Source organism: Onychostoma macrolepis, chromosome 06, assembly GCF_012432095.1.
Source record: "Onychostoma macrolepis isolate SWU-2019 chromosome 06, ASM1243209v1, whole genome shotgun sequence".
Taxonomy (NCBI): domain Eukaryota; kingdom Metazoa; phylum Chordata; class Actinopteri; order Cypriniformes; family Cyprinidae; genus Onychostoma; species Onychostoma macrolepis.
The window spans coordinates 27,369,882-27,387,388 of NC_081160.1; the positions used below are offsets into that span (position 1 = coordinate 27,369,882).

A 17,507-nucleotide genomic window follows, 5' to 3' on the forward strand; every position below is an offset into this window, starting at 1 on the left:
ATTATGATTGAACAAATGTTCCTCAAATCTTGCTGTATCATATTTGATATTAAAAAATGATGGATATTTAAGTAAACCTAAGTTACTTCAGTCCAATAAGTGTACATCTTGAAATATTTCTAACAAACAAAAAAAAATTTATGTTTACTTTACTAAAATCATTAGCTTTTTAGTGACTTGAAGGTGCACAATTTTACTTAAAGATCATTTACGTACTAAAAATTATTAACTACCAATCAGAAGGTAAAAGCCATGTAGTAGCTGGGACCTTTAGCAAAGATTTGATCAGGTTGATAATTTGGAGACTTTAGAAATTTGCACATCAAATATGATACATTAGGTTTTATAGGGTTAAAACAAGACCCTAAATATGAGCAATTGCAATAGCGCTCCTTCCCTTAGCTTGTTCCACTAATAACAGTTTATTTGAATAACATGGGTACATCTTCACTCGTGATGCATCAGAATTCATTTTATTGTTTAAATGTCAGCTAAATGTCAGAATTTTCTGAAACATAATGTTCTTTATACATGCTTTACAGAATGTACAGATACAGCATACCAAAAAAATACACAAAAAAATGAAAGAAACATTAAAAAAAGCAGCATTTAAATATTGTCAAAGCATTTAAGCAAAACTTTGGTTTGCAGAAGGCAGGAATGTTTGATCCGTGTGGATTTTTCTTTGGTGTAAATCTGTAAGTGAAATCACACTTGTTCATTTCTAAAGATGCCAACAAAGTCCTGTATAATTCAGGGTAAAATAAAACCGCTATTCACTTACATTACTTTTAAACTGCTTTGCACTAATCTCCCGCAAGCTCAGACCAAGCAGTAATTCGAAAAACCTAGATGTTTTAAATGTCGCTGGAAGCCGCTGATGACACACACTCCTTTCTTTTTAACAAGGGAAACTGACACAGGGAGGAGTCAGACAAATCATTTGACATCAAGGTCTCTGATTAGTGGAATTGTACAGCTAACTGCAAGGCAAGAGATTGTGCAAAGTGCAACAAATCAATATGCAAATCAAGGGGTAATTATCACAGTTGGAAATTGGTTGAAAATAAAGCATTTCCATTAAATGACAGGGGAAGACAGTGACCATAGGTATCTGCTGCAACGCAAGATCCAGCTTTTGTATACTCAAAGTGCAAAATGTCAGTGGAGCTTTCTGAACAGAATTAATGGTCCATTTAATCTGGGATCCACACGAAGTTTGGGATCTGGCGAAGTTTTGTGGGCAAAGAAGGTCCATTACTCAGAGGTCACTTCTAAACTAAACAGAATTAAGATGCAATCATAAAAAAAGGGTTCAATAGTGTAGTGATGTATAACGCATGGCTCACACAGAAGTCACTTTAAAGCAGCATTCTGTTGGTCAATGTGGCAAATTCATGCAACCAACTCGAAAATGAGTGAAATCTGCGTGGGGAACTTTTTTACCCTCACGTGAAACTCTCAATTTCACCTGCAAAGTTTGGCAGAGAAGTGGTTAATGAGAGCACTGCAAATTTGTGTTTAAAGTTTAGCAAACTTAAATCCCTCACACAAATTGATATTGACATGACTGCATTTTGCCTATGGAATTTCATCACATAAATGCAAACGTGACAGCACCTTTAAAACAAAGTAGTGGCTGTGACCAAAAACCTGGAAAATGCTGATCTGGAGGTAGGAAGGCATTAAGCATGTTCGAATCAAATGGTTGCATAACATTGTGTCCACCAAGATTAATTTAAACCTAATTTTTGCTGCCTATGTTAACCAGCAGTCCTGTGCATGTGGTTCGGCATAAGCTTAAAAATATATATTTGGACTGACTGAGCTGGTAAAAGCAGTAAATTCATTTATTAATGTATTTTTGCCTAATTTCTACTGAGGAATGAGAACTGTGGTCATTAAATATGACCTTGCTTATCTCTGAATTTATTTTTAAGATCATCAGACATGACATTCCAGTGTCTTGAAAATCTGTCTCAGACGTGTTTCCTTAAAAGGTGTCTGTCGAATGAGTGGGCAGCAGGGCTGTAAGGCAGCTTCCTTTGGTTTTAGACGTAGCCTCTTAAGACAATGTTTACAGGCAATACATTTAAAAATCCAAATGTCCTTCTAAGGCCAAAATGATAAAAATGACTAGGCATGACTATGCCTAACTGTCAAAGTGGCTCTTACACCTCAAATTAAGATGATGATTTGAGGATCACAACAAAAAAGGCAAATAACTCGACGAGACCAGTTTGATCCAGCAGTAACATTTCAAATGCAGCATATACACATTTTTAAAGGTGAATTGTGTGATTTCTACACTAGTAGGGCACCAAATGGAATTACAAGAAATTTTCTCAAATGTTCCCTCGGTCTCCTATTTGTCAGTCGGAATGTAGCCCCGCCCCAAATGTACACCAATGGTGCTCAGTCATGCTGATCAATCACAGACTGCAATTCAACTAGATATGCACTTGCAAGAATGCAAATGAGGGAAACCAATTAAAATGGAAATTGTCGCAAAATACACAAAATAAAAATACTAAAGCTTAATATGGAAAATAAGTGTAAAAGAAAAGTTAGCATATTATGATTCATATAAGGCTGTCCTGGGAAGATTGTCAAAGGTGCAACATATCTGGCCTTTCTTACTGTCTGTTATAGTGCCTTAAAAAAACAGAGAGAGAAATTGAGAAATATGTTTAGGTTTGTGAGAAGCACTACACAAAAAAATATTATTAATGACATAACAGTAACTCCGGCGTACAATAACAGTGGAAAGAACACTGTTAACACATTATTGGTCATAAGTCTGTACCGTTTGCCAATAGGAATGAGAAATGCAATACAGGTAATTGGCCCTCTGACGTCACGCAGAGAACATCACAGATCTTCACAGTCAATATTCGTACAGGTCCTGTACCAGAGCAAAAGCAAGTTATACGGGAATCTGGGTCAAGCTTTGGCATATGCAAAAAGGCTCAACAGTCTTAAGTAGGCGGGAAAACCAAACATGGCATAATTTGTACGTCGCAGGCTGCGTTAGGACTAGTGGAGTTCTTGGAAATGATACATTCAGGGCTCAAACCAGACCGGTTGGCTGAGGAACGGTGAAAGCAGGGATTCTGTCTCCTATTTGAAAGAGTTTTCCGCAAAACACCCACATCCCAGTGGGTTACAAAGGAACATGTTGGGGAAGGACAGGAGAGGCAATGTAAACATTGAAGAGAGAGGCATTTCATTTGGCAGATAATGAGGCTTCTCAAAGGAGGTAGTGGGCTGAGGGCACTGGGAGGCGACCGATGGACAAGGCGGTGATGTTTGGGGTCAAAAGGACTGGGGAAGAGGGGGCTGGCTGGGTTTATGTGGGCGCAGAGGCGCTTTCCTGCGGGTTAGTCCTGTATGAGCCTTCCTCCAGTGCCCCCCTCCTCTCCTCTCGGCCGTCCCCAGAGGACAGACCCATCGGGGGCTTGTGTACAGTCACTGAGCCCTGGGCAAGGATGGATGAGTGGGTTTCTTCACCATCCCAAAATGACCTGCCTGGGACATCTGAGACAAGAAAAATAGAGATTGTGAAAATAAGTATATGCATTAGATCAGTTCCAAACCTTACTGAGCAGACTCTCTGTTTACCGTCTACATAGGCAGCAAAAATAGCAAAAATCTACTGCTCTTCATGGACAGCAAACATGTTAATAGTCACTCATACATGCCACATAACTAGTGTGTTAACTTCATAACTAATTTCTCATTTACCTGTAACTTTTCTAATCATTTGTGAAGACTGGATTAGTGTTTTCATAAATAACTCTGTATAGAGAACTGATCATAACTAGAAACATGCACAATACCATTCAAATTTTTAGGGTCAGTATGATTTAAAAAAAAATAAAAAACTACATCGATAAAATGTGACATTAAAACTTTTTACATGGCTATAAAAAAAATCCTATTTTGAAATTTATATTAAAAAAATAGGGGAAATAAATCATAAGGATCATGTGATCATGTGACTGGAGTAATAACTCATTCAATTTCACATTCAATTTTGCCATCACAGTAGTAAATTATATTTTAAAATATATTGACAGAAAACAGTTTATTTAAATTGTAATAATATTTTACAATATTACTGTTTTTACTGTATTTAAAAAAAAAAAAAAAAAAAAAAAAACAGACTTGGCAAGCATAAGGGACTTTCAAAAACATCAACAACAACAAAAAAATCTTACTGACCCCAATCTTGTCGATTTAAAATCTAAATATATTAGATTTAATTCATATTTGTATATATGAAGTGTACAATATTATGCAAGTATACACATTTAAATATGAATTATTTAAATATTAAAATTTATATTTTTATTTAAAATGGACATTTTTCTTAAAACTGTCTGCCATTTTGGATAGCATTTTTTTTTTATTTAGCTCGTCACACTGCTTTCTGGAATTGCCTCTTGAACAAATTACACTAAATTTGCACACACACACAAAAAAAAAAGACTCCTAAAAACGTTACCTAGGTGGGCAGATCACTCAGTTTAGTAACAAAGCAATGGTGAAAAGGATATTAATAAGAAAGTAGACAGCATTAGAATATGTTGTTGTTGATGTATATATGCATGTATGGTGTTCATCTCACCAGTGCTATAGTGTTGTGACGCTGGTAGTCGTGGTTCGTGGTTGGTGAGGAACACAGAGGCATTCTGCTGACTTATAAAACTCTCCAGTGCCGTGTCTGCGTGCTCGGTGTGCTGATCCCGCTCTTGATGGCCGCTCTGGCGTCCATCCCGAGAGATCTGAGACACAAGCGGGTCGTCCTCTGTCAGGTAGGCGTATGGACAGTACTCACGCGTGCGCGAGTAGATGTTGGCGTTGTCATAGCAGTCTGAGCAGATGACCAGAGGGCCTGGTCCTAAACACACAAACAAAAACAACCCATTAGCTGATTAATGAGGTCAACTGATGAGAAAAACAGTCCACTTCGCAATCACATGTGGGTGAATAAATGACATAATATTAATTTTTAAGCAAATCAAATCATATGAATTTTTGGGATGAATTGAAAATTTAATATTACCATTAGGGATATTTGCCAGTCCCTCTCTGGGTTCACTCCGGTGGAAGCTGCTACGTCCGGCAAAGAAAGAGCCCACACGACTACCCAGCATTCCATTAGCATCTGGATCAACATCGCTGCTCACTTCACCGTAACATACTCCTGTTGAAACACATCACAACACAAGAGCATTATACATCTATCATAATGACATGTAGAAACTACACAAGTAGTCAAATTTACAGCCTTTCTAAAAAAAAAATAAACTCTCGCTAGAGGAACACAGGGTGACATTACCATCAGTGCCTTTGTGGGCGTAACCGTTAGCATGAGACGGCATAAGCTGCTGGTGGCTTCCATTCTCTGAGTTACTGTAGCCCTCCTGAGGCTCGGACAGCGTACCCTGAGACGAGAGGTAACTGGGAATGTCCACTGGAAGGTTCATCTCATCTGGAACAGAGAGAGATTTATACATTAAAATGCATGTGATTTTTCTGCATAAATTTGTATGATTTCAAATTATTCCATTTTTGGTCCATGCTCCAACTGTTATAATGGCCATTTTAAATAGTAGGTAGGCTGTTGCATTTATTTCATAATATCCTGACTGTGATTATTTGAAATAACTGCAATCACTGTGTAGTTTAAAATCAATTACTGGCATTCAAAAAAAAAAAACATTTTGATGGAAAAATATTATTATGGATAAAAATCCTATTTATTACTATTATATTGAAGCAGTCTGGGTTAAAAGACCACTTAAAATGTATTATAATTAAAATGGACCAAAAAGGGGAACATTGAAGATTACACTATTTACAATTTTTTGCCTAGTAAACAGTATTTATTTACATTACAAAATATTTTATTAGAAAAATATAATACATTTAAAATAACTTATCTTGTTTTAAAAGACAGTATGTGCTATTCTACACTGCAATTTATATGAAACACTTTTATAAAAAAGATAAAGATGATTTCTTATATTACTTTAAAATGTAACTAATTGCACTAGATTGTTACTGTTTATGAAAAGTAATGTTAAATACTGTTGCATTACATTTGCTTTAAAAGCATAATATCCCAATTGTAATTAATAATCCAATCACATGTTGCCATTCAAAAAATGGTATTTTGAGAGAGAAAAAAAATATATAAGTTTCATAATCACAGCAGCTCTACTACTAAGCATTATTCTCTATTAATTATCTACTAATTTTGTATATTAACTAGACATTATATAACAATCAATAATGTATTATTTTATATAGTATATACTATTTTTCATTTTAATTATTTAACCGGTACATGATTGTGTACTGACCCGTGTTTGTTATGCTGTAGTCTTCACTCTTTCTCCTCATGTGATAAATGACGATGACCCACACAAGTGAGGTGCCGACAACACAGCAGACGACCACCATCACAACAATGCCAACTGTTGTCCATCCATCCTGACTGTATATGCTGCTCACTGGGTCACAGTTGGCCGAGGGTGAGACACTGAGGTAGATATGACCGCGCTCTGTGCCGAGCGTGTTGGACATGATGCACGTGTATTTCCCTGCATCAGCAGGGCTGGCATCTACGATTATGAGAAGCTGATTGGCTGCGGCGAAGAAGTGACGTTCCGTCAACACCAACGGGGCATCGTCTTTGGTCCAGTTGAGCCGGGGGGCGGGGCTACCACGAGCTATGCACTGGAGGACAGCAGTCTCACCTCGGGCAACGTTACGGTCCTCTAGAGGGCGCTGGAAGGATGGAGTTTCTGTCAAAAAGACCAGAGATGATTAATTATTAAATATAAATAATTCAAAAGAAAATTTTGGACTTTTAGTAAAGAAACTATACCTAGCACAGTAAGAGTGGCATTGGCTGACAGGCTGCCCGCCTCATTTTTGGCAGTACAGCTATAGACACCCATATCCTCTGTTTTCACATTAGCAATGAAAAAAGTGTCATCATCTGGCATGACATGCATCCTTCTTTCACGGGCCGCAGGGAAATTGATACCGCCATCTTTCTGCCAGGCGATCTGTGGTGTCGGGTGTCCCTCCGCAGCGCACTCCAATCTAGCGACCGTACCGGTGCGGATGGTCAGGTCCATGGGCATTTTCAGGAAGGTTGGGAGCTCTGGGAAAAGCCATTGCAGAGTTATTTTCATTGATTTACTCAAGCAAGTAATTCCAGAAAGGCAACAAAAATGTCACCAAAATAAGAAGTTATTACAATGATTTCTTTCATATACAATGGTAATTCCTCAATTGGGAATTATATACCACTACTGCATTATGTAAAGAAACTGCCTAAATAAATATAATCAAATACACATAACATTTATGATTTATAATTTTCTACTTCTGGAAAATTGCTACAACAGAATTTATCCAATCCAGTTTTGGCATTCAAATTTAAAAATAATTACTGAGTACAATGATCATATTTATTAATACATTACTTCTATTAATATTATTATTTATTATCCATTTGTGAAGTGGTCAGGACTTTAAAAAAATTGAAATGGAAATGACCTAAACCTTTTCACAATTAAAGAGGAACAAAAACACAAAATGTAAAAAAATATTTTAATAACTAATGTAAATTGTTATAAAAAGCATATTTACATAATATAATATTAAATAATAAAATAAGTATATTATTCTTTTTCTCATTTTTTCTTCTACAATATTTATTAAACACTTAAAATAATGTAAGAAAATGCTTAAGCAAAAGCAAACAATGCAAATGTTATATTACACTAATATTATCTTTATTTTCTACTTATGAAATGTGACAACAGAATTCATTTATTTTAAATAGCTATTACAAAAACAAGAAAACCAATGGCCAATCAAACCCTAAACAGCACCATTTGCATTTACAGTGTTTGCTTTACGAATCATGTTTCTGTTATTGTCGTATTCTATTATTAGGTTACAAATCCGCTCTTCCATCAGTATCATGAACTGATATAAACAGAATAATTACATTGCTAAGGTCGGCATCCCAGAGGGCTGCTAAGTTTGTTCAACAGATATGGAAAATTAAACTGACAGAGCTCTGAAAACAACCACGGAGTAATGAGGGTAAATAAGGAGAGGGTAAAAACAAATGCCAAACTGCTTATCAAAGCACTGTAGAGTTCACAGCAGTTTAGCAATACGCCAATACAAGAGTCCTGCAGATGATCACATAATCGACACTTTAAATTAACAATCTGACACTATGACTATTAATAATATGCTTCCAAAGATATGAATGAGTGCTCATTAATTTGAATTTCCAATTCACACACAAAAAAATAGGATGAATCAATTATAACCACAATGGTTTCAGGAGATTATCCATCTAAATTTAAATCCCTAAAAAAGACGTTTTTGGAAAGATTTTAACAGAAGAAAAATAAGGCTGAAAGCTGATTATGGAACAATAATGTAACAATATGTAACAATTTTGATGAGGCACTAACCATTAACAGTGAGCTTGGCCAGAGTGGAGTAGTTGGACCCAAAATGGTTGGAGACCACACACTGATACTGGCCCTCATCCGTGAAATTAACATTGAGCAGGTGGAGTACGGTGGTGTAGAGGAGACGGTGATCCTGGTACCGAGCGTAGTTCTGCACCAGGGCTTCATACTGCACTTCTCCGTCTTTGCGCCAGGCGGTGCTCATGGGAGAGTCGCTGCTGCTGAACGCAGAGCAGTTCAGAGTGACGTTGGTCCCGCGTAAGGCCACAGCAGTCTTGGGATGAGCGCTGATCTGAGGTTTAGGGAAGTCATCTGCGAGTGAGAGACAATAAAGCGATCTTAAATGTAAGCAAGAGCTAATACTTTTTAAATTTAAAGTTTCATAAAATTGCTTTTTTTAATTGCAAAAAGCACGAAACAGAATAGGTTGCCATGGACATTTTGTTACAGCGTGAGGTAACTCAAGTCACTCACTGCAGACAAACTCCTCTGGTTTAATAACGAGCACACTAGATCCTGCCAGGAAGGCGGGATGAGCACAGACGGTGGTGCAGGATTGCTGGAACTGACTGTCAATCAACCACTGGCCCAACCACTGCAGCTGACAGTCACACAGAAGACTGCTGGTGTTCAGATCACTGAGGAAGACCACAATACAGCCATTATTGAGAATACACTGAATTACACTATTATTACATACAAACACTGTCGATACGGACAAAAATTCACCAAAATATATTATGTAAAATGCACAGACACAGAAAAAACATGAAATACATACAGTCTGTAGAAAGTAAACAATTACTTACAGTGTTTTAAGTTTTAAATGAGTGAAAGCTTCAGGATGAATAGACATGATGCCATTCTTACTCAGGTCCCTGCAGAATAAATTCAGAAAGATTATTTACAATCGAACAATATAAAACAGGAGCTCTTTTAGTTGTGCTGAATAAATTAATTGGATTATGTACAATATAACAGCATAACCTTATAAATCTATGGTCTATAACCTTGAATGTTTTATAGGGTCAAAGTTAAAAAGGGGTTACAAAGATCTTTTCTTTTGTATTTTACAAAGTTTTGATGGTCAATTTCACCCAGTAAGATTTTAGCTTTTATATGGAACTACAGAAGCCTGTTACCGCCTAAAAGTAAAAAAAAAGGGGGTTTTATCTTGCAACTGCAAATGTATTTCTTATAACTGTGACTTTAAAAAAAAAAAGTGTAAATTTAAAGTCGGCATAAAATGAAAATTCACCTGTTTTCTAAATGAATGTTATAGATATTATTGTAAAGAATTCATCCAAAACAATATGGAAAAGAGATCTGTTGCTGCTTCCGTTTCATCACAACTTCAAATTTTGCGATGTGACTTTATTATCTCATAAATGTGATTTTATAATTCAGAAAGTGGTTTCATTCCATATTATAAACTCTCGCAACCAGTTTGTTTTGTACTCTAGGGCAGAAACATACTTCCAAATAAATAAATAATATCCGAAGGGATTTCTATAATGCTACATCCAGTAATGAGACATCCAGTAACCAAGAAACGATGTTCTCAAAATACCAAGGACTGATAAAAGAGACTCACAAATTCTCCAGCTCCATCAGACCCTCAAACACTCTCTTAGTGATGGTCCTGATTTTATTATTCTGTAAAACTCTGAAAAACACACACATACACTTATGTCAAGCCACACTTCACATCTCTGAGTCAGATCAAACAGCTCGTATCCACCGACAAACCTACAGCGAGTTCAGCCTCTTCAAACCCACAAACATGCCAACCAAGTCCTCGATGGCGAGGGAGATCTCATTATTACGGATGTCCCTGGAATGAACAAACATCAAAAGAAACCCATCAGAATATTTTCAAACTGCTGCTGTGTAGAACATGCTTTCTGTTATTAATCTAAAATGTCAGAGCTGTTTTATTTAGGTGACGTGACTGTACTTCTACGGCAGCTCAGCGCCATTGTATGCTTTTCATGTATAATAGAAGGTTTTGTATGGACAGGCTGGTATGTGAGAGTATTGAGAGACTGTTTTCACGCACTGCTGGCTGTAAAAGGCTGACATCCCTTTTAAAACCGTGCCAAAGGGACGTGGCAGAAGTTATGAGAGGTGGGCATGTTTGAATGGGCTCTTTTTCTGCGGGGCAAGCTGAAACGCAGAAACTAAAATAGAAGGATTTATACAGAGCTTAAACTACAGGAATAGACTGTATCTGTTTGTAATTATGAGTTCATTTTATTTTATAGAGATAGAGCACAATGCTACTTCAATTTTCATCAAGATCATTTGTAAACAAACACACCTGTTCTTTATCTGAGTGCAAATACAGGCATGTTTGATTATAAGAAAAGAAATTACAGAAAAATTACAGTAATGTATGCCATCATTTACCAGCAAAACGGTTATAACTATTATTTATATGCTGCTGAAGATATATCCTGCTATTACTGCAACTTAAAAACATGTGATATCTATAATTTTATTGTGAAATAAAAATATATATTACATAAATAATTTTCTTTTTTACTTATATGTTACTAAAAAATAAAATTTTGAATATTTTTTGTGGTTAGATGAGTGGAAATATTGGGAGGGCAAGTTAAAATGTGAATTACTGTACTGAAAAAATCTTTCAAAGCAGAAAAAAATAAATCTTTAATGCATTTTATACAGTATATAAACCTAAGGCTTTCTATATAGTGCTCCCAAAAACTCAAGGTAAAATGAGAGACTGAAGAGGAATGTGGGTTATCTTACAATGTACGGACGTTAGCCAGGCTGCTGAACACTCCTTCTCCCAGGTGAGTGATTTGATTGTCACCCAAATTGAGACTCTGCAGGAGACTGAGACCAGAAAACACCCAATCCTCCAGACGACTCAAGTGATTGAAAGACAAATCCCTGGAGACAAAATACACACACGCATTACCTGAGAGCCAGGCAACAATCAAATACAACACCTCAAGGAACAAAAGACAGATTACGCATTTCTAGAAAAAATGTGCATGCTAATTTCACCGTATTGTATATAGGAATAAACGTTAAGGTCAGGGCTGAAATCACTCACAGCTCTTCCAGTCGATGGCAAAACTCCCAGGCATCAGCTCGAATGAGTCCGATATTGTTCTGATTCACCCGCAGAATCCTGAGCATATGCAGGCCATACAGCCAGCCCTTATTCAGCTCCGTCAAATTATTATATTCCAACTCTCTGGCAGAGGACAGAACAGAACACACATCACCCATTTACTACTTTGATTCATGCGAAACAGAAACTTAAATAATAAATTAGCTACATTACATAAATTTAAAAAAATCAAACCTCCAAGCTCAGATACATGATTTCAAATACAGTTATTTAAAGTGCCCCTATTATGGATTTTTGAAAATGACCTTTCATGCAGTGTGTAACAGAGCTCTAAGTGAATGAAAACATCCTACAAAGTTTTAAATCTGAAAGTGCACCGTGTATAAAGTTATTGTCTCTCAAAAGAAAGAGTCGACTCTGAATCATTGAAACGAGTCGTTTTTAAAACGAATCTTAAGCCGTTTCACGTTGACGTCAACATGAAACATTAGCATATTGCCCGCCCACTTTTTGCCACTTGGTGCTGCTTTTGGAGGTCAAAAATAGCTGTTTTCCCGGTAACGGCTGTACACAAAGCAACACTGCACTCTGCTTTAAATGAAATCGACAAATCACCGCAGATTAGCGTCACGCAAAGGAGGGGTTTGGAAAATTGAATCATTGAGTGAATCATTTGGGAGTCGTTGAGCAAATAAGGTTAAAATAAATGCATATGTATTTTTTGACTTTGCATGCATGTCAACCTGTTGTTGGGGACTCCCAAAACCAAAAAATGAACCTTTCATAACCCATAATAGGGGCACTTTAAAAAAAACCTAACATAAAAATACTACAAAAGCCAAATCTTATTTAAATCTGGGTGATCCAGCCAAAATTTGACATTTTAAAATTTACATAATCGCTCTAAAATGGCTTAAAGGGTGATGTTTCCCCCAAAGGAACCACCACTTAGTAAAAATGTCTTTTAAAAATGATTTGCTTTTTTTTGGAAAACAGCAATTTTAACCTACATATATTTTTTATTTAAACATCTAAATGATCTAGTGAAACCCTGAAAGCATTCACTTACAGCTCCTCCATGTTCTCCAAACCAAAGAGAGCTCCATCCATCAGCTTTGTGATGCCGTTGCGCTGCATCTTCAATGATTTAAGAGCCTTCAGTTCTTTGAAAATAAGACTTTCCACGACACGAATCCTGTTGCGCCTCAACTCTCTGAAAAGTGACAAAAACATGAAGAGGGGCACATTGCAATGAGAAAATCTAAACCACTGCCCTAACAATCGGAGAGAGACAAGACAACGAGGGAAATTAACTCCCCAATTGATAATATCAGGTGCATTTAGCAAGCGGTAATCCTGTCAGACACAATCTAATTGAGCACTGCAATAACATCCTATTCATTAGCCATGAATACGCACAAGACTTGGAGCTGAGAGATGGTGAAGACTTTATCAGGCAGCAGAGAGAGTCTGTTCTGGTTTATCTTCAACACCAGAAGGGAGCTGATGTTTCCGAAACAACCGGGCTCTAAGGAAATTATCTTGTTTTTGCTCAGGTTGCTGTCGTGATGGAGAGAGGAAACAGACAAATATCCATGAACCACAAAAGTAATCAGAAACACCAAGAAAACATCAATTATTCAATGACAAAACAAAAGATCAAAGCAACAACTGATACTCGAGTTCTCAAACTAATAACTCAAGAGAAAAGGATAACTTCTTCAGAAAGCTCTCTTAATCTACTTAGAATTTTAACACAGTCTTATGAAAGTGCAAAACTCAGACAAGGCAGAGTACAAAAACTCACAGATATTTCAGCTGCATGGGAGGGAATGATCCGGCCTTAAGCTCAGATATAGAATTAGAGCTCAAGTCCAGACTTTCCAGAGATGAATATGGCAACAGCTGCTCTGCCACGACTTCAGAGATTCGGTTATGAACACTGAAAATAAACAGCAGATATAGTACCACATCAACATACATGGTCATACACACTTGATGAAAAAAATGAATGTAGAGGGAAGCTTACAGTGACAGCACCGTGATGTTGGACGAGGCATCGCCAAGAAAAGGCACCGCTGTAAGTTCATTCTGATTCACTGACCTAAATTCACAGAGAACAAATTATTAAAATCTGAAAAAAAAAAAATGGTAGCAAACGTATAACCTAATATTTAAGACTGGGGGATCTCTATAATGTGTACCTTCAGATCTGGTAAAAGACTTCTCACACCACTGTATACTAAAATACAGATTTAATAACACCAAAGCAAAGAAACTAAGCAGTATACAACTAAATAAACTAGGAATAGTACATCTAAGCTAAAACCAAGCTAAATTAAATAAATTAGACTAATTTATGGATATCTTAGCATATTTGAAACAGAAGGCTCTTATAGCCCATAAAGTATTGACAACATGAAGCTCACACCCAAAGAGGGGAAAAAATATATATTAATATCACCAAATAATTAAGATGAATTTTAGATTTAGCTTGTAATGTATATCAATGAAATATTTGGCATAATAGACTACAAAATGCATGTAAATATCAGTTGTCCTGTATCTCTCAATATTTAAATACTTAGTTTTATGATCAAAGCTCTGCATTTTAATTTGTGATGTACAGAAAAATATAATGCAATTCAATATAATGACGATTTAGGAATTGTCAAATAAAAATACCTCGAAAACTTGTATCATATGAGAGACTCATATTTTCACAAGATTTTTCTAAAAATGATAAGGGATAATCAAGAAAGTTACTTCAGTCCAGTAAATATTGATATTAAAACATGAATAACAATAGAAAAATCACACTTGCGTTTACATTATAAATAATAATTTTACAGATTTCACAAAAAGTTATCGTTTTCCAAAAAATAAAATATAAAAAAATAAATCTGAAGGTGGACATTTTTAGATGTTTTGGTAATTCATGTATCAAATATGTAGCTCCAATCAGTGCAAGATGCTTTTTTTTTGTTACTAAAACCAAACTATCAAATTTGTATTATTATGAAAAAGTAAACATAACAATTACGCTATTTTGAAGGAAAAACACAGTTGCATCGGTATTTCTACAAAGGATCATGTGACACTTCTAAGCAACACCATAACGCAAGATTTGATAAGCAATAATTACATATTACTAAAATCGCACCACACAAAAGTGAACTAATCAGCTGTCAGTTGTGCGTTAGTATTGTGCACATGTGCAGCCCCTGCAAAGTGCTGGAGGCTGATCAGCAGAGCATGTAAACAGCATCTCCTCTGTTACTCACGCATGAGTGATCCAGGCTGGAGCTTCCAGAGCTGCAGCGGTCAGTCTTTTCCTGTTGCAATCCAGCAATTGTGCTGCACCTGGACCACCGGAACACGTACAGGGAGAAGGGCAAGTGTCCAGGCCCACGACACTCACTATGAGCAGGAACAGGGCCTGGGGGATGGGCCAGCCCTCCGCCATTTTGAGTTTCTTCATCGCAAATGATCAGTCCAAATTATGACATTAATGAGACACAGAGACTAATCTGTGTTTTAGAATAGAAATACGATTTAAAATAAATCCGAATTAAGTTGAAAAACATTGCAACGCTGTGATAAAATCAATCCGGGGCCATCTCTTGGCTCTCTCAGCTCGTCCCTTCGAAATTCCCTTCTTCCGCCTTGCAATCTCTGCAGCCTCAAGAATTTCCAAACGCAGCGTCAAACACGCTTCAAGACGCGGAAATATGGTTTAGGTATTCCGAAAGATTTCATGTCCTATATACGATTGTTTGTATGCATTTGAGAGAGAAATAAAGTATAACTGAAAATCGTCTTTCCAAACATTGTTCCTCGACTTTTTTCCCAAGGAAAAACAAAAGCACCTTCTTCCGTTGACACGTGATCCACCCCTCTGTCACGTGCTGCTGGAGGCCTCGCGTCATTGGCCAGTCGACTAATCCGTCAAATTTGACTTTTCACTGTTTCTCCAGGTTTGCTGTACTGAGTTATAAATATTTTCTGAAATGTATAATTTAAAGCGTATATTATAACAGCTTTTCAATTTTATTGCATCTCTTTAATTACTGTTTAATTATGAAGTTGCTAGATTTTTATTATTATTATTAGGTGGTGGTTGAGGAGAGCGCCCCCATATGATTGTATATATATAGGCTATATATATATATATATATATATATATATATATATATATATATACCTCATTCAGTCATTCATTCATTCATTATTACTATGGGCTTGTCCCCTACCCAAAACTTAAACCCCATAACACATTTATTTTGATCATTTAATAATTTGAGTTCATTAACTATCTATGTGAAGATTTAGGGTTTTTTTGTAGCAAAGAATTTTACCTTGCACAGTATCATCAGTCATTATCATCTTACAACCTGGTCATCTTCATAATCTGATTTACAACAAAAATCTGAAAACGTAATATTATTTTTCTCAAAATAAATAAATAAACAGTGCATGTGATTGTTTGCTTTCTAAGAGTGGTTCCAACAGCAACATAATTCAAATGTGAAGAGTTATGTGAAAGACTGTTATTGATGTGCAAGGCTGAAATGATCTAACTCATATGTATGTGCTAAGGGCCAGTTCTCTGACTACACTCTCGATGTAACTCAAAATATAAATTAGACACTATAGTGAGATGAGATATTTTAAAACTAGGCCAGCATGTTGACACCAGTAATATATTGTGCCCAATGATATAACAACAAAAAGATATATATGACATATACATTTATTTTAGATATGATGTTTATATTATATTTAGGTTTTTACAGCTATTGCATCATATTGTGTAACAAATTAGGTTATATTGCATTTACTGTAATGACTATGGTCAATATATTATTTTTTTAAAGAATCGCATGTTTAAAATTGGGTTCCATAGCGTAAAAAAAAAAAATCAAAATCAAAAATCTGTCCGCTTTGACATGAACAGACACATTTAAGCATTTTCAAACATTAGTGCTTGCAGAAATGAAGCCTGCAGGTAAACTTATCATACCAGAATTGCCCAGGCAAGTTAATCATACACTCTAAAAAAAACACAAATGGTGCTATATAGCACTAAAAGTGGTTCTTGGCTTGTAATCATAGGGGAACCACTTTTGGCGCTATATAGCACCATATCTTTAAAGGTGCTATACAGCACCTTTATCAAATGGTGCTATATAGAACCATAAGAGTTATGTCAATGTCATATTGCATTGTATTTCTTCAACAAAAATGGTGCTAAACAGCACCAACAGTGGTTCTTTGGCTCGTAATGAACCTTTAAAGGGGCTTAACAGGTTCTTTGTACGGCAGTGGTGCTATATAGCGCCTTAATCACCCCAAAGAACCACTGAAGATCCGCTGAAGAACCATACAGGAGCTTAACAGGTTCTGTATATGGTAGCGGTGCTATATAGCCCCTCAGCCATGCCAAAGAACCGGCGAAGAACCGCTGAAGAACCACTGAAGCACCAAGATTTGGTGCTATACAGCACCAAAAATGGTTCCCCTATGATTACGAGCCAAAGACCCACTTTCAGTGCCATATAACACAATTTTTTTTATATAACACCAAAGAGTTTGTTTGTGTGTGTAAAAATATATATTTTTTTAAATGATTATTTTTGGAGTAAAGAAAAGATGAGGCCTCAAAAATGGTATCTTGGTAAGAGATTTAACATGAGGTCCAATAAAACCTAGTAATCATCTAATAATTAACAAAGCATGCCTGGAATGAACACGATCAATATATGATACCATGAATATTGCCACCAGCAGTAAAAGCATTTGATCTTAAAATGAATTAATTTTTGACATTTGACAGAAAATCTGACTGACAAAAAAACAAAAACAAAAAATTCAGTAGGACGTCT

The 17,507-nt window shown here is 36.2% G+C and overlaps 1 protein-coding gene across 1 annotated transcript; it reads right to left on the reverse strand.

Annotated features, from left to right (window-relative positions):
• Positions 1-457: 457 nt before the first annotated feature.
• lrig2 (leucine-rich repeats and immunoglobulin-like domains 2) lies at positions 458-15,541 on the reverse strand. Its single transcript, XM_058779520.1, has 18 exons — positions 14,907-15,541; positions 13,652-13,726; positions 13,430-13,564; positions 13,042-13,182; positions 12,692-12,835; positions 11,602-11,745; positions 11,292-11,435; positions 10,270-10,350; positions 10,111-10,182; positions 9,326-9,394; positions 8,991-9,154; positions 8,517-8,828; positions 6,899-7,180; positions 6,372-6,815; positions 5,345-5,497; positions 5,069-5,209; positions 4,631-4,903; positions 458-3,537 (listed from the first exon to the last, which is right to left on the reverse strand). The coding sequence occupies exons 1-18, from the start codon at positions 15,101-15,103 to the stop codon at positions 3,350-3,352; spliced, it is 3,159 nt and encodes a 1,052-aa protein (XP_058635503.1). The 5' UTR covers positions 15,104-15,541; the 3' UTR covers positions 458-3,349.
• Between the last annotated feature and the right edge of the window lie 1,966 nt (positions 15,542-17,507).